This window comes from Mugil cephalus, chromosome 12, assembly GCF_022458985.1.
Source record: "Mugil cephalus isolate CIBA_MC_2020 chromosome 12, CIBA_Mcephalus_1.1, whole genome shotgun sequence".
NCBI lineage: Eukaryota > Metazoa > Chordata > Actinopteri > Mugiliformes > Mugilidae > Mugil > Mugil cephalus.
Genome location: NC_061781.1, coordinates 12,894,299 through 12,922,040, shown reverse-complemented (window position 1 = coordinate 12,922,040; position 27,742 = coordinate 12,894,299). Strand labels below are relative to the sequence as shown.

Below are 27,742 nucleotides of genomic sequence, written 5' to 3'. Positions count from 1 at the left end.
AACATTTGGTATTTTATATTTTCATGCTTTTGTATTACACTTTACAAGAACAGACAGATTCATCAAACAGGATTTAAGATGCAGAGCTGCAGTCTCCAGGTCGTCTAGTCGTCATGCTCTCCTCTGACCAAATTCTACCACAGTCGTTGGCGTCAATTTCAGGAAGGGAGGTAAAACAAACAAACAAAAAAAAAAATAACAGTTTTCATCTGCAAAAAGATCAGAACCCCCGTCAAACATGAACTTGGAGTCGCCTGATCGACTCCATGTCAGTATGGCTGCATTTCGCCAATAAACATGGCCAATAAATCTCTGTCATGCAAACTCCGTTAGAGAGCGTGTGTTAGGCCACCTCGAGGGTGAACATATCAGAAATATAGGCAGGTGCCCACTGGTCAGACCTTGAATATGTAGAAAATAACTAAAATTATTCAGTGCTGCCTTAATTGTAAAAGTAGGTACCGGTTCGCTTGACTTTGATTTGACTTCTTTGGTTGGCTACAGCTCTAATAATATTAAAGGACCTTCATACAGACTTCTTTTCACCTTTGGACAAAACCAGGCGCTCTGCAAGAAAGCAGCTTATTTCCTAAAAAATACTCCTCTGCGGTGAACAGTCAAAACCGCTGAGACCAGCTTAGCTTAGGGCTTAGATATTTAGTATAATGGTGGTAGATACAGCAACAAGGTCAACTCTTTACAGTGAAGAAGAAAGCGTTTTTTGGTCTTCCATCATTTTGACCACCATCCAAAAAACAAAAAAACAAAAAAACAAAAAAACGAAACAACTCATCGATAACAATATATTCCCTGAATGGCTAAAGCATGCATTACGTCTAGTCAAAGCAGCAAGATGCTTAACAGTTACGTTAGATCTTTATTCCTGAAGAGATTGGGTATCATACAATGTCTTTAGAGAAAACCAGATTTCATGGCATGGACTCAGTAAACAGAATGAATATGGGGCTGTGGTAGACCCTGTGGCTATATAAAGATTATAGTCATTATAATATTATTGCTTTCATCACAGAGAAGGGATGTTATGGGCCCTTAAAAAAACAAACGTTATGATTTCTTACAGGCCCACCAAATCTAGCCAGTAACACCTAAGTTGAAATTCTAATGGAGTGTGTGGTCTTGTATGACCACGCAGGCATACTGTAGATTGGGTTACCTTATATAATGAAAGAAAGTGATTGCACGGTTCCAAGCTACTGCTCTCAGCAGTTCATTTAACATGAAATGCCCATAAATGCCTTCTAATATCGCAGGGTATTATATAGTGATTGTTTTGTGCTTATCAAGAACAAGTATTGACTCTTTCAACTTAAGTGTTACTTAAATAAGCAAGTGAAAATCATGTAGCTTTGTGCCCAGTTGAGAAAGGTCGTATGATGCCGATTTTTGAAACGTAAAAACGCATTATTCGGCAACATATCATGTATTTGATCGTCTAATAATAAAGTCATAAAATCGCACATGGCAAAATAGTCTATATATGAAATACCAAAAATACAGCTGTGAACAGACATGAAAATGGAAACAAGGTAATATAGTTAAGGCTAAACATCTTTGTCTATTACCTTTGTATAGCTAAGTCAATAAGAGGAGCATGCAATCAACGTAACATTGCCACGATTTTACATTAAACAACAAAAGCAACCAACTCAAAACGAACGTCATGTGCCTTCCGTCGCCACAAATTAGAACCGTGTGATGTAGGTGTTCCGTGTTGTAAATCATATGGCTTTGTGCAATTTATCCACCGTCTGTAAGTTCACCAATGAAATTCTTTTTGTAAAATAATATATCAATAACTGTCATGCCAGAAATTATTGAGACTCTGTTCTACATGCACTGTTTCTTACATGCCAGATTGTGCTAATTGTACATCATTCTAAAAAAAAAAAAAAAACCCTAAACAAATAACCTAAAAATAAATAAAATAAGTCTTTCATCATTTCAGCATGTACACTTACATCCAGAAAGAAATGTGCTCAGTTCCATCACCCTAATTTATATAAGGTATTTGTGCACATATTTTACATTTCGTTTAATATAAGAATATTGTCCATTAATAAATTAGGAATAGTACAGGGACTTTGGGTTGGGAAATAAAAGTGGATGGCATAAGTTAAAATACGCTGCCTGCTTTATGTAAAGCGATCTGAATTCATCTTTCTAAGTTTCGGCGGCAGGTGTCCGTCCATCCTGCCCCCTCCACCTCCCGCCAGCCGCTGCAGCTTTGGAGGTAAGTCTGCCACCGACTTACTCATGGGCTCTGTGCTGATCTTGGAGGCCTTACCGCCCTGCTTATCATCAGAGACACCAGGAACAGAGCTGATTCGCTGCAACTTCATGGGCAGGTCTCCAAAGCTGTAAGTCATCTCTGAGGTGGTGGAGCTCATCCTTAGCAGCTTCTTGGGCAGGCCGTCCCTCCCTGTGATCTTCTGGAGCTTGGTAGGCAGCTTGGTGGTGCTGTCATTGTCCTCCAGCGTCTCCAGGCAGTCCAGAGAGCTGTTCTTCTCCCCGCTGTTGCACAGGGACGGAGCCATCAGCGGCGAGGAGAGGAGCAGAGCCTCCTCCTGCTCCTTCACGCTGTAAGGGGGGGTGGGCACCTCGAATGTGGCATGAAACTGCGAGTAGTCCACCTTGAAGAAACCTTCCTCCAAGGAGATGACGGGGAAGAAGCGGTGACCCCACAGAACCTCGTCCTCGGTGTATGACGTCCTCGCTTGGCAGGTCATCCCTGTCAAACAAACACAAGTAACTTTGAGATTCACAATTTATAAATCAGAGTCATGGTTGACTGAGGCATTATTGCGTTTCATTAAGAACTGATCGACGTTGGAAGCTTTTACAGGACACATGAATCTAAAGCCAACAGCTTGTTAGCTTAGCATAAATACCGCAAACTGGAAAACAGCGGGCCTGGTTCCCTTCTAAGCACGAAGCAGCAACCTTTAAAACATAAAAATTAAGCCACTTGAGTTGGCACCAAAAATCCCTATTGAGGCACATGTTAGAATGCACATTTTTAATGTTGTTATGTTCTAACAAAAAACAATAGGTCAAGCAACTGTCTGGGCATGAATTATCAAATAGCTCACTCATTTAAATTGAATAAAGGCTTAGAGCTATGCATAACTAAAGGGATACCCCACCCCTATGTGAAATTTAGTCATTCACTGTATTCCCTGAGTTGGATGAGTGAGAAAAAGCATTTTTAAATCAGTCCAGGCATTGTCCTAATCTGGCAGCGCAGCTGTTAGCTTAGCATAGGCGCTGTAATGTAGTGTTGCCAATTAGTCAGTCGTCCGCAAAAGTGATAAATAAACTCAAGAATTTTGCCTAATAAGCAAAGCACCGGTCCCAGGCGCGAAGACAGCAGGCAGCACCTGAAAAGCAGTCACACCAGTGTGTTGGCAGAAGTTGGGGGTTTTCATGTGCTGCATGCTGTCTTTGCACCTGGGAGCGGTGCTTTGCCAGAATACAGTCCCAGGTCTTTAACTGCTCTTATTTTACACTTGTACTTGATGTGAATGCACAGGTCACAAGAAGTAATTAAGAAAATCCTTGAGTTTATTCAGTCACTTTTGCGAATGACTGGCTAACTGGCAACACTACATTACAGCGCCTATGCTAAGCTAACAGCTGTGCTGCCGGATTAGGATGATGCCTGGACCGTTTTAAAAACACTTTCTCTCACTTATCCAGCTTTTGGGAATATGGTGAGTGGCTAAATTTCATATATGGCGTATCCCTTTAAGGGAATGTCCATATATAGGTGTTATCCACCTGTCATGGGGGAAGCATGGGCAGAGTAGGGCACTACCAAGATGGCGACGTCCGAAACCACTCATATTGAGCCTCAAAACTACTCTTCAGGTAATCAGGGTTTATCCATCAGTCAGTACACTCTATGCCAGTAACATGTCGTTTGTTTGGCATAGGCCAGTACAGTAGAGCCTGTTATCGGTGATGAAATGTTTCATGGTGACTATGAAACAACAGAGCTCAGATTTAATTATGTGCTTGGCGCCGTTCCATAAGAACCAATAATACGCCAGTCACCGGGATTCAATTTTTAGATGACAAGACAAACAACGTCGCAAACAAAACTGCCTCAGTGAGTCAGCATTTACTGCACTGCACAGTGGGCTGCTTAAATAAATAACTTAATTGATTTTCACTTTCTAAACATTATGTTTATGAGCAATTTCCAGCCTAACTCGAAAAATAATTAAAAAGGATAGCAGAGTTACTCGATGTGTGTGGATGAACAAATATGTTCATGTTGTATGTTGGGGATGTTTTCCCCTCAGGTGTGAAGGGAGGGGTAGGGAGAGGCAGGTGGTGTTCATCATGTTTGTCACCCTCTTCACAGTTTATGTCTTGTCTTCTGAAAAATATGATATATTTAAAAAAAAAAAAGAAAAGAAATTACAACACGTGAGAATTGCTTTAAAGATATTCTTTTCCTGTCTTGTTTGCTGTCAGAGTGTCGCCGTGATAACAGGATGACCGATTTCCCCCAAAGATAACAAAGAGGGAGGGAAAGCAAGTCTTCTCGAGGAACAATACCATAGAAGAAAATGATCTAGTGAAGAAAGAGGCCTCCTCACATCAACACTTATGCTACTTAACAGTTCAGACAACACCTTAAGCTCGGCTAGTAGCTACAAAAGATAGAGGATTAGGATAAGAGAAATTGCTCTACAGGCACACATTGAGGTAATGGCTGTAGGCAAAGGCTTCAGGGGGATATAGCTTACACTAAAATGTCTTTCTTTCTTTCTTTCTTTCTTTCTTTCTTTCTTTCTTTCTTTCTTTCTTTCTTTCTCTCTTTCTCTCTCTCTGACATCATCATATTTTAAAACAAAACACGAGACAAGTCTATGTTAAGTATCTGTTACATGTAATTGTTAAACCAAAAACAATTTGGCCGTTATATTCTGTCATTTGGAGTCATTTGCAAATTAAAACAAAACAGCCCGTTTGTGTGTACTCAGATCCCAGCTTTGCAAACTCGGCAAATTATAGCAGGCTCATTTGGAACAAATGTTTCCTCACTGGGAAATTGAAATCCCCCTATTTAAAACTCCCGTTGGCGTCCTCAGGGAGAAATGAATGCAATTTAAAACAAATCATAAATTAAAGAACATTACACATAAGCTTTCGTGCAAAGTTATTGGATGCTTATTAGTGATTACTCATCATCATTATTCAGTGCCGCGCTATCATAGCTGCCTGTGCATTATATCATACTCCACCGCATTCGCTGAATCCCTATCCATTTTGGCACAATTAACATTCTGCTGAGAGAACAATTTCTTCCAGAAAGTGAGAATAGAAAATCTATAATTAGGTTTACATCTAAAAAGAAAATAAATAAAAAACATAAATTGGTTATAGAAGTACTTTTTTTTTAAAACAGAAAAACGGCTGGGACACTCGTGTTTAAACTTGTTGAAATCCTTTGGGGAATCAGTGACTGCAGCAGGCCATTATCTCATGCTTTAATTACCAGCTTAATATTGTTCTAGCAGCGACATTTGGGCCCAAACTAAGAGAAGCACTCATTCACAGCGAGACACCGCTGCTGATTGCGAGGATGTTATCGCCGCAGAGCGAGAGGCATCTGTGATTCCGCCCGATTCCCAAGGTCATGAAATAATTCACCGATAACAGCTCTGTACACAATCACAGATGTGCAAGAGACTGAACATCAAGTGCGTTTAGGGTATTCAAAGTATTACTTCTGCACTATTGCTTCAATGTCCCGGAGCCTTTAGGCACGTGGAAGTGTGCTGCAATGAATAAAGTGGGCAAAGCTAATGAGAACTTTAGGGCAAAAGCGATTGAGAGTTAGGTGTGAATGGAAATCGTATTGCACAGCGAGCCTGTTAAACTGCCTCCAGCCAGAACATAGCCGCCATCAACAGGCGTGGAGGCACTGATTCTGAGAAGAGTGCGGCTTCCTGTTCAGGTTTTATAGCAGCTGCTTACGCTAGAACCCCCAGATTTTGTCTGTGTCTGCTTTATCGAACCGTGCGCTAACTGCTACGATGCTAAATACTGTGCGTACTGTACGCACAAGGCCAAAGCATAAATAACAGCTTTACTGGTGCAGGATGACAAAACAAAGCAAAATGTTAAAACAAGTGAAATGGAATTGTGCTGGAGGGAAACGGTTGCTACAGTAATTGCTATTTGAGTAAACAAGACTCAGATAGCGTCATCTTACATCTATTAATAAGGCTCCAGTGGCTCTACAGATGCTGTAGGAGCTACTGTAAGACCTCTGTCTCTCATGAACCATCCAGGATTTCAGGCTAAATCTCTTTAGCTCAGGGGTCTTCAACAGGACCCCCAAACCGATGGAGAGATTAAGTAGGGACCCCCCTACATACTATATGTGTTATACATTAAACTTGGCTATTTATAAATATGCATTATTATTATCATTTTCAATTCAATATTAAGCTATCCCTTATCCCTTTACAAAAATTTTATGTTGTCAACATGTATTTAACGCAATTTAAATTTGTGGGAGAAATAAAAAAAAATACACAAAAAATGTCTAATCAACCAAATATTTTGCGACCCCCTTACAGTACCTCCACGGACCGCCTAGGGGTCGCGGACCCCCTGTTGAATACCCACGCCTTTACTCATCTCTCCCTCCTCTCAAGCCACTGAGCCCTCAGAAGAAGAGAAATCTCTGATAATAACGCTCTAATCAGCCGTATCATTCTTCAACAACTAACAATGCCACCCGAATAAATGACGGTCATTAATACACATTCAATTGCCATACATTATTCAAGGATTGATGCCCGAGCCATTGCACGATTATAGGCACGCTTGCATCACATACGTGCAGTTGTGTTGCTAAAGACCTGCTGTTCTGCAACGCCCACATTCATATGGCACGCAGCATAACCCGACACAGCACCGATAGTGAACTGTGCTCCCCGACTCTCAGCGAGGCCACCGCACAGATCAGTTTTCGATGATAATTTAAACATTATGTTAGTTAGACAGTCGACACCGGACCGCACAATAGAGAGCAAGCCAAGCGGGCCTAAAATAGCTACTGCATGAGAAAATAAAAGCTGATTTTGATGTTTTCTACAGTTACGATGCGCTGCTGCTAAAAATAGGAACCAGTCAAATGAGAACAGCCATATCAGATTGTATGTCGTATCACTGGTAAAGCCTTATGTAACTCTAAAAATACGCGCCTGCCCAGGACTCAGTGTTTCCATAGAAACAAAACTGTAAGAATGTGTGCATGCGACGGAGTTTGGTCAGAAGTAACAATGACAACACCACAATAAGTCTCTATTTGATATCCTGACAGAAAAAGAAAAAACATTAACTGTTCAAATTGGATTTTTTTATGCAGGGAAGGGTCACATCATCCATACGGCTCCACAGCCAGAACAGAACGGTTTCACCGAGCCTTCACGACACTAAAACCTCAGAGCTTTTCTTTTTCTTCTTTTCTTTGGAGAACTGGGAAAATCATATATTTTGGTGACGTCTCATCAGTGAAGCCCAGAGCTCATATTACAAATGTCATCTTTAATAAAGCACGGAGCAATTTTCTCTTCCACTATCATCTATCACTCTTAGAGTATATTGCTCCGTTTTGGGCTTGTGTGTGATTTTCATGGCGCCCTGTACCGCGCGCTGCATCATACAGGCAGTTTGTCATGAGGGAGGAAGACAAAAGGCAAAGGCAAAGGCAAACTCTCCTGTCTGTTGTTCTGTGCGCGACTGGAAACAACATCACAGCAGCGAAATGAAAACACCTCTGGTGTGTGGTTGTCACAGCAACTTAGAGGCGTTGGTAACATATGTTAACATATGTCAAAAAATAAAGCCAAAAGCTCACACTTGTGTTTTCCTAGTGATTTCCACAGTGCTCTTTCAGTAAACAGGAAGCAGGGTGTGACATAATGTACTGGGAACATTGTAGATTGTGCAGATTTTAACCACCCAGGCAAGCCCATCACCTGTTTGTATGGTATCTAATAAAATCTAGTATATCTGCCAGTTTACTCTCCTTGGCGGGACAAGTTCAAACCATCAACCCTTGAGTTCAAAAACAAACAGCAATGTTGGAGATTCCCGGTGTTTAAAAGCAAGCAAAGCCACTATAAAAAGTATATTTCAAATTTAAATATATTTATTGCAGAATAAGTGCTGGCGACGAACCAATTAATCAGCTGAGAAGAAAAACATGTGCCCTGCTTCATTAGCAAAAGAGACCCTTTTAACACCTAAAACACTATATGTGTTCTATATTTATGAATAAATATATAGAATTTTGCATTCTACTTTAAGCTATTCAAATAAGACACAGGTTCAAATATTATTATTATTATTATTATTATTATTTTATTTCAAACATGTGCAATGTGCATGAGGAATGTGAATGTGCATGAGGCAGCTCCTGTATCGCTGAATGGGTGAAGTGCTGTCTGAAAGATGACGTCATTTATCCCTTTACTAAAATATTTTGGATTCATGTTAATGTGTATTTAAATATATTTAAATTTGTGGGGGGAAAATGGAAAAAAATAAAATAAAAAATGTGTAATCAACCCAAAATTTTGCGATCCAGCGCCATCACGTCTCATGTCTCAAGTCAGTCGGACTACGAACAGAGAAGTGCAAGGAGCAAAAGTGCAGCTAAACTTGGAAAACCATGAAAATTCAGTTAAGTTATCAGTCTGCTATTTGATTTAAAAGAAGCAACTTGAAAATACTGAAATATTGTGGCAGGAACATTCACCTACTGTCTGACATCTTTGAAACCACACAGGCCAAAGACAAACTGACTGGTGACTTCATAATATTCTGTTGCAAACCTTGCCAGAATAACCATAGCAATAGGAAATCAACACATAGCTCATTCTTCAGGTCATAAAAAGTAAAAATATACAGCCAGGCCATACTATTTCTATTAAAGTAAAGAAAGAGGTTAGAAAACTCCAAGAGGGAAAGACCTCTTTGGAATCGGTTGAGAGGCAATTCCTCATTCGGCCCGATTAAGCGAGAAATTTGTAACTCTGTGGATCCATTACACTTCTAATTTCAGCAAATGGTTATCTGTTCCCCTCTGTGACTCAGAATAAGGCAATACCAGCACATTTCAAATCCTCCGTGGAGTGGTCCTTCTCCATAAAGTGCTGCACAAACGGAGATTTTGCAACATTAGAGAAGAAGCTCTGTCTAAGAAATCGTTCCGATTGTTTAACCGACAGCACAAAGAAGAAAAAAATGCACTGTTGTGGATTATATATCAGCTTTCAACTCCTGATATATCTACTCATAGAAAAGAAAATCTTTGTGCAGATAATGTTTGCAAATGACAAAACTGTCAGTTATGCTGGCAGCCTAATCAACATATGACAATAGACTTAAAAGCAATATTATCCTTTAACTACTATAAATTGACCTGAGTGGTGAAAGACGTGCCAAAGTAGGTTTACTCAACGCAAACAAAACGTTACAGGCAAGTGTACCTTTAAGCTCATCGTCTTGGTTTTCTGGCTCCCACTTCACTTTTTTTCGGTCCACCCATCTCATCTTTTGATACACAGCGCGCCGCAAAAAAAACCTGAGCTGGCTCAAACAGCCAGCAGACGGACAAAGTTAGTAATTAGCCTGTGAACGCGGTGGAACACTTAGCGGCTAAAAAGCTTTAAACAAAGCTAAAGGGAGAGTGAGTAGTAGAGTCAGATTTGCCAGGTGGCCCTAAACACGACACTGAACAAATGCTAATGTGTCTAAGTGTCTGCTAGAGATATAATAAGCCAAATGTTGGCAAACACATTGGCTGTAACAACTTAATAAGCTGACAATCTGGATTTACGGCTCGTTCATTTGATCCTAAATGTCAGAAAAGGAAGTTAAAACCACGGTAAATAACACAAAATATTTAACAAGGGACATAACTGTTCCTTGTCTTCTGTTGCGTATTCGTCTTTTTTTTTGGTCTCTCTACCTGGCCAGCCTCGAGCAGCTCAAGGCTTCTTCCCATTAAAGGCTGCTGTTTTCATAGTGCTTACAGTCTAACATATACATATATATATTTTTTTTTTTATTTTCCCCCACAAATGACGTCATCTTACATTCAGCACTTCACTCATTCAGCGATGCAGGAGCTGTCTCAGCGCCGCACTGTTTCACACAGTGTGCTACACTAGCTGAGACCTCATTTTAATATCCAGATGTCACATGCCATCATTCTTCCTCAGTTTAATAGAAGTTAGTAGAATTTCTCCACTTCTACCGTACGTTTCAAAGTTGACGACTGCACAAAAACTCTAAGGGTAAAAGTAAGAAATCCATCCACTTCCTGACTGCACAGTTTTGTTTGCTGATGAAATCCCCCATGGCTCAGCTAAAATACAGCATTTGAAAATGTAAGCAATATTTCACGACATCACAAAAGCATGCAGGTTGTGGGTTGTATGATGTCTTCAGTGCCCGGCCTGAAGTACATATTAATCCCGGAAAAAAAAAAAAAAAAAAAACGTGTGAAATCCCGTCAGAAGTCTCCCCCAGTTTCCCCGTTGAGAGCGGGGCTCGCGTGGTATGCAATATTCATGTGACAGCGCGGATGGCATTAAAATAATCCTCTGCTGAACCCACAAATTTGAGTCAGATATAAAAATGAATCTCATTAAAAGCACACTTCAGAGGGGAACAAACACGGAAATCAGAGAATAAATGTTTTCCGCGTCAGCGAGCACAGATGCATGTTACATGCTGAGATTTTCGGTCACCTGAGAAACAGCCGTGTTTTGAAATGAATTTCTCCAGGTGTATATTCCAGATAAGGCCGAATTGGATAAAGCAGACTTTGGAAAGTACAGTGATATACACTGAGCACCGAGATGGAGAGATTACCGGTGCTCTATTGGCAATATACAGTGTATGAGGTATTTTATAGGCTTATTCCTTGATGGACTGAGAAAGGCGAGGAAGTTGTGTCGAGAATAAACTTTCGAGATTTAGAAACCCAAAAGCCATTTCAGCTCAAGACTCTAACTAAATGCACTTTCCTTGATAAGAGCGAGCGCTACTGCTGCTGCTCTGGTCTCAGAAAGTGTAGCGGAGTGACAGCAAAGATAAAATGGGTTCTTTGGTGGCGTGAATAGAGAAGAAGTACTGTAAACTCAGAGGAGGCAGCCTACCAGTGTTTCTTGATAGTAGCTAAAAAAAAAAAAAAAAAAAAAGTGGCATTCACAGACTGAAAGAGGCTTATCCAGGTTACAGAAGCTGCGGGATCATCTCCGTTTGCTGCCTGTCTCAGTGAAATTGTCAGATGCAGATCTGCACTTGACACACTGAGGACAGAGTACAATCTTAGGGGCAGACCGGAGAGCGCAGGCCAATTTATTTCGGCTCTGCCAAATCATGTAGGCAAAGCCTCAATCTAGATTTTCAAATAAATAAATCAGAGCCATTGTATGATTAAACAGCCCTCAGGCACCAGGCAAATGACACTCAAAATTGACGCCCGTGCGAAAAGGAAGGTTTATTCAAATGACTTCTCCAGATGAACCCGCGCAGTTGCTGAGAAAAAAAAAAAAAAAGGAAGGTGGGTGTCAAAGAGCTCTTCACAACCTCATATTTGATGACAAAAATCACAAATAACCTCCGCATCCTTCCTCCCCTCTCGCTCTGGATCTGCCTCTCCCTTTCACTCAGTCACTCGAATGGTCACACAAGCAAACACACACGCGCGCGCACACACTTATAAACTCTCTCAACAGCGCGGGGCTGTCAGCGAAGTCCCCTGACAGTCTATCACGGCGGTGGAAACAGCCCAAGTGTTATGTATGAGAAAAATGCGAGCAAAAACAAGCACGAGGATCTGGACGTCGCGCGCGCCGAGTGCAATCACATGCAGCACTGTCCAAGATTCGCCCTTTCGTCCCCGCTGCAGCCAAGGCCACAACATGACTTTACAAGGTTCCAAATTTCACGCGAGACAATTGCTACTGTTTATTTTTTGTACTTCAAGAGCAGCGTTGCCATTTTTCTTCTTTTAGGATCTTTGTCACAACAAGCTGCTGGGCTACATTAGGTAACGGAAAGCGGAGGAACAACAGAGTCTGAGGATGATTGGTGGCGTGTCTAAGCTCACCGAAGAGGGAAAAGCTCCGCTCACGGCTCTGAATAATATTCTCTTGAGTTGTACGACTTGTCACAACCGACTTGCAGTTCCGACAATACAAAAAAAGAAAAAAAAGAAAAAAAAGAAAAGTCATTCGATAAGGATATTTGCTATTGTGGCCACAAGTCCTGATCATCATCTGTTTCTATGGTGACCGCCATCAAGTGTAAAAGTGTAGAAAAATCCAGAGGCGTTCAGTGAACTGTTTTTCACAGTGTGACTTTTTAAAGATGAAAATGAGTCCCCTCCCTCCGATCCGTTTGTGACAGGGGCTTATTCCGCCCGTACGGCGGCTCGGTTCTGAGCGGCGAGGGCGAGAAGGAAGCTGGTTGGAGGGAAAAAGGCAGGGGAAGTGCACTGCTGTGGGGGAGGGGAGAGCCTGGATGCCGAGGCAATCGCATGAGCGTGGAGGCTGTTGGAAAGGGAAGGAAGGGAAGGGAATGGGAGAGCTGCTGCCAAGCATCTCCACACAAGGTGGGGTGTCGGGCAGGCTACGGGAACATATGGCTGTGGGCCATTAACGCAGCCAGGAGAGCACATGTTAACAAGTGACGGCAACGCCGAATGCTGTCGTAAAGGGAAGCGACTGAAGCAAAGTACCAATCGATAGATTTCCTTTAGGCAAAATAACGTTTATTGGCCGTACAGGAAAAAGAAGATGTGTCCACACCAACTGGGACCATGAAAGATCTTTCCCTCTGTATGTATCGACTGCAGAAACGATCAGAAAGACATTTTCTTCCCATAAAGCAGACTGAACAAGTGAAAGCAGTAATCTCATATTGATCTCAGTTATTAAATCTTCTTAAGGAGTTATGGCTCAGAGGGAAGATGGATTTTTAAGCCTTAAGAGATATTGAGGTGGTATCGAAGTGGAGTAGCTCACCGCTAAGGAAGCACCCCTATTGTTTTTTTTTTTTTTTATTAAATTTGTCACTTGGGCAAGATTAGGACAGATTATTCCGGTAAACTCAAGCCTGCCTTGAAGGACAAAAATAGAAACGTCCCAGAGGAGGGACTTGCAAGAAGACGAGGCTCACGAACAACATGTCCATGTGGCTCCGTGTTTAGGACTCAGGATTGATTTACTAGCACTTCAGGGACGGTCACAGCCTCGCCAATCAATGCCGCCAGCTACCAACACTGCAACTGCCTCACACAACTTCTTCAGGGCGATAACCTCTTTAACAAGCAGAGAACAATATTATCTCTGCCAGGGGAAAAAAAAAAAAAAAAAAAAGGCCAGGGAACACCCACCCTCGCTGTCCATCCTCCATTATGACCAATGTTAAGATCTCCAGCGTGCGTCACCAAAGAAAGAAGCGTCCCCACGCACGGCGCACGCGTCTGCCTCGTCAGTCAATCCGAAACCTCGGCGGCACGACGAGAAAACGCAGGCGTTGCCGCTTTTGTCACACGACAAGTTCATCCCGGGTCTGCCACCGCACCTCCTCCACCAGTGATTTATTGCCATCCAGCAGGGACTTGACAAATCCCTAAAGACACAATTACCGTGCTCCCCCTTGGGAAGCCAGCACAGTTCATCTAAAAGGGATAATGAATCCAGGATGCCATAGATGGTTCGCTGCGATGCCCATTCCGTGGAGTTCATCCCCAGCGCAATTACTGTATGTACAGTAGATTTAAGAGGTAAATCTCGCAGAGGTCGGTTTGTTTGTTTGTCTTAAATGAGTCGTGCTTATTTCAGTATTACCTAATACAACATGCTACGTTTGTGCAGAACTTAATCAGCAGTGGTGCAGACGTTGCAGAAACATAATAACACAAAGATGTAATATGACACAATCCACTCAGCTAGGCAGATGTAATATTAATTGCAGGACTACTGTAGCTTGGTGCAGCAGCCAGACTGAATTCTTATCAGAATGTAAGTCAGAGGAAGATATCCGCACGCATTTGGACAGTCCTGCAACGAATCTGATTTGCTGTCAGAACCACTGACGCGCACGGCTGTGTTGCTGCTACTTCTGTGCATCCCCGCACAAAGTTTGCCCAAACATGATTCAACTGGCATAGCAGGCATTTGCCGGGGTTCTATCAGTTCCCAAAGGCGAGACTCCAGACCAACTTTCTGCCACTGAAATCATATGGGAGGGGGAGGTTTAGGCTGGCTTCCAGACCAGGACTATTGCACAGACTGCTTACTGTACATCTCTTCACACTACGAAGTCAGTTCCTGACATATGTATGTCCCATGGCCTGCAAACTGTACTGATATTGTCTCAAATGCACTCATGTTGTTTCTATTTTTTCAAGATAGAAATACAATCCTATGTAAAAATACTGAAATATTACTTAAATGCAGTCTAAATGCAAAGTAAAGCTGAGTGTGAAGTTAAAATGCTGTTTAAAAAAAAAATAAATAAATAAAAAAAACTTTTCAGATATAATCTTGGGTAATTTATTCATTAGGTTCTATAATGTGGTCAAATGATTAAAAAAAAGGACAAAAGTTGTTGAGAAAAAAGGGCAGCATCATTCACCTCTTAAATGTATTTTCCATAAAACTAAAGGATTACCATAGGACTTTCACATGTGAATGAACGTTAATTAAATACGTTATAAATTGAGTGTCATTCCCACACCGATGGCTTTTTTACGTTACCGAGCAGTGACCGGTCTGCCAGAGCTGAAGACAGCAGCAACCATAGTGAAAGAGCAGGACCACGGCAATTAAGACTGTGGTGGAAAAGACTAAAGAATGTCCAATTAAAGTTCCAGATAAAAAAAGAAAAGAAAAAAAAAAGGAAGAGTGTCTCAGAGGAAGGATTACAGTCTAAACAACAATGGGGGGTCTGGAAAAACACAGGTAACTGATGGAGACCTCTGAAAGAAGATACAGCATCCATATGTCATGTGCATGCTTCGGCTGTGCTTGTGTGACAGCCAAACAAAAGGTGTAGCTTTGAAGCAAAAAGCAGTAGGAGCTGTAAATAATCCAGCCCTTTCACCTCAGTAAAAGTACTAGTACCAACAAAAATATACCGTACATTTAAATGTTCCATTATATTATCATATAGTGTTCCGATTTTACTCAGACCTCCGCGTATGACTGCGCCTTTCCACGATGCTGTAAACATTATACATATCTCATGATTAAACGTTCAGGGCCAGTAGCAGGGAAGATGCGTAGTCGGTGTTAAATAAACCTTCAACTTGAAATAGGTTTTAACACGAGAGCCGCATCCGACACGTGGCCTCGCAGTCTCGCTGCGCGGGGGAAAACTTGGCGGGGTCAGACGCTTCCTTCCTGTGCGCTCTCAACCCGAGCGCGTTACGTTTAATTGGAAACTCCCGCTCTCACCTGAGCTGCGGCTTTAACGTCCCCACTTTAGCCCTTTGACCCGCAGGGCCGAGGCGGGGAGCACAACACAGAGTCGAGGGGACAGCACTGCCGAAGGTAATGACTCGGAATGAATTACGGTCAGCTCTCTCCACTTCTTCACGGCAGCTGGCTCATATCCGGGGCTCATTTACGCCAGTGTGTACTGAAGCTCCGAAACTCCCGACGTCAGGCGGCCCCAGACCCCTGGGCCCGTGACCTCCTGATCAGATGAATGAAACGTTCGGGGGCCGCGGTACAGCAGAAAATGCTCGATTTTCATTTCAATTACTGCTCCCCGTGATGAAACCCAGATTGAGCCTTGGCACTGGCTGCTCTGCTAACCAGTGGCAATAAATGTTTCCAATTAATTATGCCGGCTGGCTTTAATACTACACAGAGTCTACATCAAAGCAATTATTACTCGTAATTTCATCTTCTAAGTATTCACTGTTTGTTGCACAACAACTTAACTGAGGTGATGATAGTTTCATATAGCAAAATTATTTTTCCACAGATGCATTTCCATTTCAACTAAGCTGAGTTGCAAATATTCATCTTAAAGACCCGCGTATGGATCATAATCGTGTTTTCTGCATCTCCTCCAAAAGCTGCAGCGTGAACCAAAAACACAAGCTCGGTTCGAAAGACAGATGGCGTAACCGCAAATACTGAGCAAACAGGTAGGCAGTTCATTATTCAGAGCTGTTCTCTCCAGTAACACAAAAACACATGAATAAACATCACTAGCTGATCCGGTCTACATGCAACCACCCCTGCCACCTACACTTGTTTCAAAATGAGCAGATAGCTGGGATATTCTATTTTTCTTTTTTTGCTTTCTATAACGGTAATTCGGAAGAAAAGCCCCGCAGCGTTACCAGAGAAGAGGGGGCTGACAGAAACCTGTGAAAACAATCAGAATCAACGCTCGACCTAATCGAACACAGCGGCCTTGATGTTCTGCCCATAATTTGCCTCGCGGCCAGATTGAGATATAACGCGCCGCTGTGCCTCGCGCGCGCATTCAGTGGAAAAACATTTACAGACGCAGAGATTATTACCGAGTTCGGTAAGCAAGGGCGTGTTTGTGTGCCGAATGTGCTGTGTCACCAGAAGTCTGAGGGAAAAAAAAACTCACAGAGGAAACACATGTAAGCATCTAAATGAAGGAGTTGATCGTCAAGTAAACTTTGTGCTGTGAATCCCTGAAAAGCCTGGCAAGTGTGCTTTAGAAATATATATATAAAAAAAACAACCTAAATATGACTTATTTGCAGGATTTCATGTAATTCCCAGCAAGCGTAATGATCACACACATTTGCATGAAAGTCACATCCCGCTGAAAAGATAAAGGGTTTATGCTGATGATACACTTTATGCTCATGAATCATTTCTTTTCATAGCCGATGAGGGAATTTAAAAAACACTTTTCAGGGCTTGCAAAGAGTTTAGCGCCGTGTTTTGCCTCCATGTTAGGCCTGAATCGCTACACATAATTTCGGGGACAGAGTAATACGCTGACAGCCGTCTTTCTGTTCTGTTCTGTTCTGTAATGAAAATAACTTCCCTGTGAAAGAGATCATCGGCTTGTTCATCTTTGTTAGATATTATGTCTCTAATCTGAGAAGTGCACGGTCTTAAATTGTATTCATGCACATTAGCTCTGCGGAATACAGCATCCACACGGGAGGGCTGTGCAAATCATAAAATGAATTCAGTTGCAACGCACTGATTAGTTTTGTGGCTGCAGGAACGTAAACGTCTGTTACCGGCAGCTACAGTTTATTTTGAGCTCTCAAGAATCAGCTCCACTAATGAACAGATTGCCTCTGGCTTCTTATTTAAGCCTGCATAGCGCCAAACGGCGTTACTTGTGTTAATGGGACACTTATCTAAACTTCTGATGTATTTTAAGACGGCGTGTAGTAGTTATGAATCAGCTGGGGAGTCAAAGCCAGGTCACTATCCACTCTGCAGTGGACGTAACGCTATTAACCACATGATTATATCACAGCTTATTTTTATATTACATTTCACACATGCATGATCGGCTTAATGTGTTCTCGTATGTTTTCATTTGTTTTTATGAGGAGCTGCACAAGAGCAGCCTTCTCAGAACGTCATACCAAGAGAAGCGCTGCCATCGCTCCACAACAGAATGCCTTCCATATGGGCGAGCTGAATCAGTCGTGGGCTCAGACTACAGTGGTTTTCAAATGTGCACAAAATCTGAAATCACGCTGCATCGCACACTTAAAGACACGTGTTCTTCTCTGTGACCTCGAACGTGCGCACGCTACAGAGTTTGAAAATAACACACTCCGCAGATTATTGCGCCATAATCAGCAAATGCGCCGCCTCGTCTGATATCACGGGGATTTGGATGCAAAGAAAAGGGCTAATGACCCACACTCCAGCCTGGTAGGTGTGTGTTATTCCTCCGCTCCTTTGCAAATGATCAAAAGAAGAAGAATTTGCTCTGCGTGAGTGCAGATGAAGACATGTTTGGGGAGGGATGGTCAACATGAGGTGTGCAACATGATGTTCAAAGCACAGACTGTATAAATGTGGAAGGCAGAAAAGCTCCTCAAAAGTGAAGCCGAAGCAAGTAGAGCTCCCCCTGGTGGCTGGCTGCAGTGTACGTCGTAAGCTCCACCCCCTCCATTTTAGTGGATGGAACTTGGGCCCAACTAAAACACAATCAAATACATTATTCAAGGAAGGTTTCAGTCAAATTTTGTTTCAACTAGTTATTTGACGCTATAGAAACAGAATGTGACATCATGATCCCTACACGTTGCCATACCAAGTGCTCCTGTAGACCCATGAGAGGTGGAAAAAAAAATAAAATAAAGAAGTGCAGTGTATAATCCAACATTTCTCTGTAGCTGGTAGAGCAGAGCACAGTATTAATTAATGAAAACTTGAATGAGTCTGTTGGAAATGTGGGTGTGTCATCGATAACTAACAAAATTGCAAGATGGTGCTGCCCGTATACCCGGAAAAATAGGGTTTGTTCGGAATCATTTATACAGTCTAATAATAATAATAATGCTTTGGTTTTATATGGCGCTTTTCCATTAGATGCTAAAAAATTGAATACATTATTGATTCGCTCACACAGTCACACCCTGGTGGTGGTCAAGTACCAGAAACATGGCTGCCAATCCACGCCTACGGCTAGTTCACACTTAAGTGTCTTACCCAAAGACACAATGGACAATGTTCTAGTCTATGATTCAGAGAGGACTGAAGATGAGATTTAAATCATTGATTTTAATAGCTGACTACAGTGGTATGCTAGTTAATGTTAGCCTAGAAGGGTAAAATGGTTAGCGGGGCTTCACAACAACATCAGCTTATCCATGTCTACACAGGCATGTTTCTGATTTTAGATATAAAATTTAGATTTAGTTTTTAAGTATAAAAAGGGCACAAAGTAGGGTGACACAGTTCGTTAGTGAAATGGGGTACAGGGCTAATCGTGTAACATCAGTAAAACGACCTGTCTGGACGAACTACACAACAAAGGCCACTACATTTTTCATAAATATTCATCACAGACAGTTCACATATATGTAAATGCCACGTGAACTCTGGTGTCTTTTATTCACTCAAAACAGCTTTCTGTTCTATTTCTCTAGAAATACAGTACATGAGCGTTCTTTCCAGGAGTCAAGGTTGGATCAGTACCTCAACACAGCAAGGAGGAGGCTGATTATCTTTCTCATTATGTTTCCTAGGAATCATTCTAACTGCTGAAACTATGAACGGTATAACGGAGCAGAAAAGAAATAATCTATTTATCCATTAGCCTAAAGGAGAAAATGAATCTACAACTGCTTTGATAGTTGATGAATCCCATTAGTCATTCTTCGAGAGGAAATGACAAACGTTCACAAGTTCCTCCAATTCCAGTGTGATGAGTTGCCGCTGTTGTCTCTCACCGCGGCGAAAACTGGAAATCTACCGTTGGTCAGACAAAACAAACAATATGAAGGCATCTTCTTGCGGGCTCTCATGGGCTTTTTGTATCACGTTACACAGTGAACAATTAATCAAGATTATAAGTGGCACATTAATCAACAATGAAGATAATAGGTTCCTGCAGACCTACTGTGTGAAAATACATTCTAGGAGATGGGAGCGCTCCAAGATGAATGCTAGACGCATGCCGTCATAGTGATTCAAAGGCGTAACAGAGGGATAATAGAAGAGTTATCACTTTGTCCAGCGGACTCCTGCATATTAGAAATGAGAAAGTGTTACGGCGCTGCAGAGTCTGAGTTTAATAATGCCTTCAAACGGAACTTGGGAGCCTGTATTTACAATATGGGAGGTTGTGTGCAAGAAATGCTTGGTGTTCAAGCGGTCAGCTGTAAGTCATAGGAGCACTGCAGCCAGGAAACTCTTGGCATCCAGAAGCCACAGAGGCCAACGGTTTATCAAGTTAATGGCCATGGGACTTAGTGTAGAAACTGTAAAGGCATAATTAAAGGATGAGGCTGTTGGGAATATCAACATTTTCCTCACATATAATAATTTACTATCCACTCAGGAGGAGCTTCATCGTGGGGTGATGGGGCAGGAGCTGAAGGAAAAAAGAAAAAAAAAACCAACAGGATTCTTTCTAGGACAGTGATGGGCAAGCTGTCAGTGACAATCACTGCTGTAGAATTTGTCTGTGTGTAGTAGAATTAGCACCCAGACATGTTGCATGGAGGTCTCCTGGTTGGCCCTTTGAGCTATTTCAGTACAGCAACATTAATGCTGTTTTGTTTTTTTTTTTTGTTTTTTTTTAACCCTTCATGTGACAAGGAACCGTATTTAATACAGCACATTTTAAATTGCTTCCCTGCCCCTCTCAGTGAGCTTTAGAAGCATGTGGTTTTGATTCAGCCAATCAGAGAAGATCAAGGAAACAGTCTCAGGTCAAATCAGAGTCTAACGTGGTCTGCATGGTCCACCTCTGCATGAACGCTGAGTATAACTGCTTCATTAGGTACCATGAAGAAGTGTCCTATGTTGTCTAATGTGATAATGTGAACAAGCGCCTCAATCAGCTCTTATGTCCTAATGATCTGAATACACTTCAGGCCAAGGAACCATGTACCGTATTTCCTCTAATAGTGGCCGGGGCCAGAATACTCAGCCATTATTGGAGACAGGCCTTTATTACAGGGAGGCCTTTATTTCTAATTCCCTTCATTTCATACCAATACGTACCAGTATATTTGCTCAAAAGTATTCCTACCATTTACTCTGCTATTTATTTATTTCACTTTAGCATGTACATCATACAGGCAGGATAAAGAAATGCTTGGTCACGGATGGTCAGAACGGACGAACGAATAAATGACACCTTTGTATCAGTTTGAGCTCTGAAAAATAAACAGGGTCCATTTATTGGGCAAATTGACATTTTGAAAGTTTTTTAAATGGTACCGTACATGAAACGTATGAAAAATTTACAGCACCTTAAGTGACCATGGCGTACCAGAGGGTAACCGCCTCTGTGTGAGAACAACTTATTCTTCGCAGGTCAATGTTAAAGCGTTTCCCAGCTTCTTCTCCTGTATTTTGCTCGGCGTATTCCAAAACCTTCTTGTTGAAGTTCACGTCTTTTCACGTTGTTTGCACCATGCTGCTAAAGCTCTGTCATCGTACAGTGTTTGGTAGAAAACCTGGGTTCATGCGACATGCGACACGTCAAATGTGGCTACTGCCATCTGTAGTACCTGTGTGTCACTACATTTGTAACTGGCTGGCCGATTGCGCACCCAACCTGCATTTGAGGCTATTTGTTAGTGTCAGGCATCTTTTATGTCTCATTTGAGAGGTGTAGCACATTGTGTATCACCAAAAACACCAATTCAAAGGGGATGTGGACCAGCTCATACCTTTCATACAATGTGGAGGTTCTCAGGGGTTACAGCAAAATGGAACCATTCTGAGCTCCTGCATCCTGCTCTATTGGAGTTAATACGGTATCTTAAATTAATCTTGATTTTATCCATGAAAATTAAAAGAAAAAAAAATCACTGAAGTAAAACAGTCTTCTGACGTCCTACGATAATGCTCTACTGTTGAAATTTAGAATTTAAGTATTTCAATGAGAGCCCTATCATCCTCATCATAGATTATCTGGTTTCTCTACTCTAACACTAAGGCAGCTAGCTAGCAATCAAGAACTTTCTCGTGAGACGCAACGGGTCAAGAACGTCAGTTCTGCTCTATATTCAGAATTGGAATTCTAAATTGGAATGAAAACTGAGCATTCATACATATTATTTCATTTCCTCAGTTTTCCCACGATCTGAAGCTGTTTATCTCAGGAAAACAAAATGTATTTTCTCTACCTAGTGGTTACTGGTGGTAATGCTACCCACCAGTCACTCGGAACTCAAAAAAATCTTCAAGAAATTCCACGAGTCGAGCTGCCTATTTTCAACGCCTTTTGGATTACCTGAGTATTTAATTTACCTTTAGCCAGCTTAGCAACATTGTCCAACACTGTAAGCATTTCCCTCCCTGAAGCATTTAGCAGGAGCCACCGCCACCTCCTCTCCTGCTTTTAATGAAATCGTCCCCAAACATGTCACAACTTGCGCACTCGGAAATCATTTCTAATTTCGAGGTTCTGAACACCACAAGAAGGGACCGTTCACTTGGACATCTTGCATGAACACGGTAAACACAATGTTGCCCATGTGCAGGCAGCATTAATAGGATTATTTTCAAATATGGGCCAGGCTGCAGTTGTCATTTATTTTTTATTATAAACTCTAGCTGTGTGAAATCCTTCTTTCTTTGTCCAAATACCTGTCATGCCAGCAGCAGAGCTCAAATAATGCAGAAGAAACCCGGCTTGATATTAATGTGCTGACACTCGCGTCGGCAAAAAGCACACAAACAAGAGCCAGACGCACGTTTGCTTTGTAGCCGGCGATGATGACAAACTTCTTGTTGCGGCGTGTGTCGCCCGCACTGATCGTTACTGCATCCTATACTAAATATTATTTCTGTTAGCGGTGTTAAGTCATCCAAAACCTGTTACTATCGCGGGCCTGTCATTTGTGCTTTTTACCACCTGCTTTTCTGACAGCGCGTACGGCGCATTTACCACAACACGATGTAAAGATAATTCATCCTCAGGAGCACCTTCCCACAGATGTGTCAGGAAGCGATACCGCGAAGCTGCCACTGGCATTACTCAAGAAGGAAATACGAGGCCATCAGGCATCTTTTATGTCTCATTTGAGAGGTGTATTACATTGTGCATCACCGAAAACACCGATTCAAAGGGGATGTGGACCAGCTCATACCTTTCATACAGCATGGAGGTTCTCAGGGGTTACGGCAAAATGGAACCATTCTGAGCTCCTGCATCCTGCTCTTCCATTTTTCAAAATCCAACCCAAAATATTTTTGGTGTGATCTCAGGGAACAGAAGGACAAGGAAACGGTATGCTGGTGTGTCTGTTAAACGAGCGAGCAATGGCAAAGATTTTATCCGTAGTAGTATTTCAACTTGTGCTCCAGACAGTTTCTTTTTCGCACATTAAAAAGAAAAAAAAATGAGGGGAAAAAATAGATCTGGGGAGTTGGGTATCTTCTTCACTAGTAAACACTGAGCCTCATAAATATTTCATCTTATTCTTTCTTTGCTGTATCACCTGTTCTGGCAAGCGTTTTGTGGTACAGTAACGCCTTCATGTGCTTTTCTTATTCCAGCAGAGATTCTCCTTAACACCGGGGCCGCGGTGTCTGCATTTCTCTTGTCATGTTTGCACGTTTGCCAGATTTATTACTGAAATTGCGTTGTGACTGCTATACCATAGGAAAGAAGAAGAAGAAGAAGAAAAAAAAAAACAAAACACAAACCCTAAGTTTAGGTGCAGTGCTGCAATCCTGAATACTCAAGGAGAGGTTGCCATGGAAACAGAGTTACATTGGCCAGAAATGAAAGCGTCTAAGGATTTCGACTTTCACTGTACATCAATTTTTAACTATAGATTGTTTCTACATCAGCCTTTGGACCAACTTCACACAACCACAACCGCTGCACCGCTCAGGCGTTTCTGTGAGGAGCCACCCTGAGTATGACAATGGAGCCGTGGAGGCATGATATGATCACACGTGCCTCTGTGCAACTGTAACACAACTAAAAATATCTACTAATATAAGAGCTACAATTCAACTGGCCAGGCCAGTTCGGGTTCATTAGCTAAACACACGACTCCTCTAATAAACAACACCTCAGATTTGGATATACTTATAATTAGACGGCCACGTTTTGATGGACATGTCTAACACTACAGCGAGACTGCACAGACACTGTAGCATATTAACATAATGTACTCCATCTTCTTGAATATGTCACGTCTCATCAAAATGAGATTAACGCTGCGTGCCCTGGGCCTCAGGGTCATATGTCGGATGAATCACATCGGCGATTAAACTTTAAAAGAAAACTGCAATAAATGAATATAATAATTATCCATCAGCAACTGAACGTCTCCGCTAATGACCGTCTGCAGCCTGTAAGTCCCCCCCCCCCGTCACATCTCCATATGCTGTTTTCTCTGAACCAGTCTATTACTGCTGCTCCTCCGTTCGCTCTGTAACACCATAGGAGCCCCCTTTTCCCGCACCACCGCTGCCATATCAAACTGTGTCGAATAAACGGCCGGATTTAAAATGACCACAGCGGAGAGTTTTACTCGGGGCATTGCTCATCTCATGGAAATGGAATCAGCCTAATTCCGACGGGACCATAGAAAGGAAATTATTCTGCCCTCTGAGGACAGCGGCCGTGGGGTTTGTGCTGTTCAGGCACAAAGACGGAGCGATGGAATTTGTTTCGGATGAGAAACAGCGGTGACCTGTATAGCTGAAGTTTTAACACTCATGAAGTCCCTTGGAGCTCTGCCCACCTCCCCCAAATGTAGAGAGTCCCTAAAATAAGAGATTCCCCTCGCTCAGTAGCTGCGACGCAAAATGAATCATCTGAGATTTACAAACGCTAACAGCTTCTATTATTAGCTTAGTCTGTGGGTTTGACACAGAAATACAAATCAATAAAATGCAATCATGAGGTCAATATTGCGTCCACTTGGATATTAGCCATTAACACCTCTGAAGGAGCCTATTATCATTAATAAGATTTGTTTGCAGACATATTATAGCACCTACTATAGTATGTGTAGTATGTGTAACCTGTAGCCACAACCTCAGATAAAACAGGCTCTCATTTCTACAGGGCAGGCCCGCGAACATGTTTTCGTCGCTACTCACCCGTGGTCTCCACTATTCCTTCAAGTATCACCACAATTTCAAACTGCTCCGTTTGCATGGACCTCTGGGAGAGGTCATAGAAGGGGCTTTTGGTGTCAATCACATGGCAGATCGTGAGCGGTGAGACGAGAAAGAGCTGGTCCGCCCCAGTGCTGAAACCCACGTCCAACTCCAACTGATCCAGCGGAAGAAACTCGCCTTCGGGCGTCTGGCGAGACTGAAAGAAGCCAGGATGTTAGCAGGGGGAGAGACAAGGGGCGGAGGGGACAGATTTATCTTATCAAGAGCTTTTATGAAAGCTTTTCACATTCTATACGCAATCAGCGCCAGTGATCAGGCGACTGGAAAAATGACTGTAATTTCCTTAAATTAAGTCTGAAGAGGCATCTATACAACAAGAACATCCATCCCAACATGGATCTGATGCAAATGTTAAAATGTATTTTTTGAGAAAGCTTTTTCTAAACAGCTGCTTTCTTGATACCGTCCGCTTTATACTCACCTGCTGACTAAGAACACGGAAACAAGACACAAGAAGAAACAATCAGAATAATTTGCCAGGACTGATGTGGTTGCAGCGTGGCTTACACCTACTTTACAGGTAACGGGATACCACTTGCATTTGCAATTTTCTGCTATCACTGGATTCCCCTCTATTACCACGGCAAATGTTGCACTGTCGAAAAAGTTTGCATATCTTCACTAGTCTTGTGAAGCGAGGATGTGGGCAGCGAGGAAATTCATAGCTCATGTAATAACAGTCATCTGCACATGTGCACCAAATTGTGACATGCTGCGCTCCTTTTCATTTAACTTCTAAAGAAGCTTAAGGAAGTGAGGTTAGGAAACAAAATGCTCTCAAAACAAAATGTTCTCCTCAACCTCAAGTTGGCAGCAGAGGTATTTTCTTATTGTAAAGTCTTGGTAAACTTTAAGTTAAGCAAAATATGCCGTTTGTGATAAAAGAAATAAAAATTAAAAAAAAAGATTCTCGTGTTCTTTCCTGTAGTATTTCCCGGTAGTGCTGTAATTTGGGTGTATTTCAATTCAATAAGACATGAAATAAGAATGAAGCTTCATCTGCCAAATGCCTCACAGCCTCATGAGGAGTTAGGTGTAGGCTTGAATGTCAGCGTGTAGGCCTTTCTGTGTCAGTTTCCCAAAAATAAAGATGACCTGTGCCGTGGCAAACAGTGGGGATGGAGGCCAAAATGTGAGAGGCATACCGACCAAAAGTGGCGTCACTTACTTTCAGCAATTTGCAGCGGATTTGTGCAGAGACCATATGGCTGTTACGCAGGTTGCCGACCCTGAACATGAGAGTTAGTTTCCCATCTCGCATAGAAATCGCAGCGTGTTCACTGAACATCAGAGTCTCGGCCCTCTTCTTGGGCTGAGACATCTTGATGAACATGCAGCCGATCAAGAACGCGTCGACGATCGACCCGAGGATCGACTGGAATAGAAAGAGAATGATGCCCTCGGGGCATTTGTCTGTAATGTATCTGTAGCCATATCCTATCGTGGCCTCGGTCTCTATGAAGAAGAGGAAGGCCGAGGGAAAGTTGTAGACGTTGGCCACACATGGAGTGTACTTGTCATTGTGGGCTTTGTTGAGGTCTCCTCTGATGTACGCAATGAACCACCACATCGAGGCCATGAAGAGCCATGCCACCGTGTAGGTGAGGATGAAAATAAATAGATTCCAGCGCCATTTCAAATCTACCAGTGTTGTGAATAAGTCTGAGAGGTATCTGCTGGTCTCACCGCCCAGGTTCCCATGCTGGACGTTACATCGCCCGTTCTTGTCCACGAACCGCTGCCTCTTCCTCTTTTTCTCTGGAGGAGGCTGATTGAATCCAGACCCGCTAGATGAGGTGGTCACTACCTGATAATCGTCCCCAAATTTCTTTCGAAGTGCAGACATACTACGATGGCAGCTGCGGAGGAAATAACGAAGGATTCAGTGTTTGTTTTGAAAAATAAAATAAAATAAAAGTCCGCCTTGTAGTTTCTGCAGCCGCTAATGCCCGTGCGCAATGTCTCCGGTTTGGAAAGAAGACGGTAAAAGTGTGATGTCTTCGCCCCAGTTAGTCTTGCACTGTCCTCTTTCGCCACACGCTGCTGTTGCTACACTCTACAGCCATGAAATATCAATAATGTACGAGTACCTTACAAACACAGGCGAGAGGAGCCATATGAAAAAAAGAAAATGTATGCAAGCGACGCACAGGATAAGGTATCCAAACGCGCCCAGTCACAGACCAGGTTTTTACAGCTTTATCAGTTGCTGCGTCGCGGATTACTCATCGCCCGTGGAGGTTGGGGCTATAAGGGGCTGCTCAGAACTGTACTCACAGAGTAAGTTTTCGCGGAAAAGTTGAAAATCCTTCAGCGGTCTGTAAAATGCCAAAATCTCTGCGTAATTATTCGCTGGGAACGGTTTCCAGGACGATACCTCTCTGCGCACACTTGGGGCTGCGTTGGAGACGATTCGGCTTCCAGTCCTCCCTTTGTGATCTGCACACATAGGAGATAAACTGCATCCAAGCATATGACTGTGAAAAATGACGAGCTGGAGGAAGAAAATCACCGTCCCACTGTCGTCATTTTCGGCTGCGCGCATCGACGCCGACTGTCAGGCTCTTCTCCGCGCACCTTCTCCTCTCGGTTAGAGAAATGTCGTCTGGATTCTCATAGTCCAGGGGCAAGGTATCCACCAGATGCTCTCTCTGGCAGCTTGGACCCTTCTTTCTCGTTCGATTTCCCTGCTCGGCTCCTGCGCACTTCCACGGTCTCAGTGATGCACGCACTGTTGCCTGGTGGTACTACAAAGACAGACAATTTGGAGGAGGAGGGAAGAAGGTTCGCCTGATTTGACAGAGGTTTTTTTTTTC

At 42.5% G+C, this 27,742-nt stretch overlaps 1 protein-coding gene across 1 annotated transcript; it reads right to left on the bottom strand.

The window, feature by feature from the left end:
- On the bottom strand, window positions 1-27,742 carry kcnj3a (potassium inwardly rectifying channel subfamily J member 3a). The gene is made up of 3 exons (XM_047601883.1): window positions 26,095-27,742; window positions 24,846-25,062; window positions 1-2,749 (listed from the first exon to the last, which is right to left on the bottom strand). The coding sequence occupies exons 1-3, from the start codon at window positions 26,770-26,772 to the stop codon at window positions 2,154-2,156; spliced, it is 1,491 nt and encodes a 496-aa protein (XP_047457839.1). The 5' UTR covers window positions 26,773-27,742; the 3' UTR covers window positions 1-2,153.

What these genes read in the sequence shown, in the direction of transcription:
- kcnj3a (XM_047601883.1), bottom strand. Translation starts at nt 26,772, where the DNA reads ATGTCTGCACTTCGAAAGAAATTTGGGGACGATTATCAGGTAGTGACC. An exon ending in TCCGCTGCAAATTGCTGAAA is followed by an intron (nt 25,063 to 26,094) that starts GTAAGTGACGCC and finishes GGCTTCTTTCAG; the next exon opens with TCTCGCCAGACGCCCGAAGG. An exon ending in AGGAATAGTGGAGACCACGG is followed by an intron (nt 2,750 to 24,845) that starts GTGAGTAGCGAC and finishes TTTGTTTGACAG; the next exon opens with GGATGACCTGCCAAGCGAGG.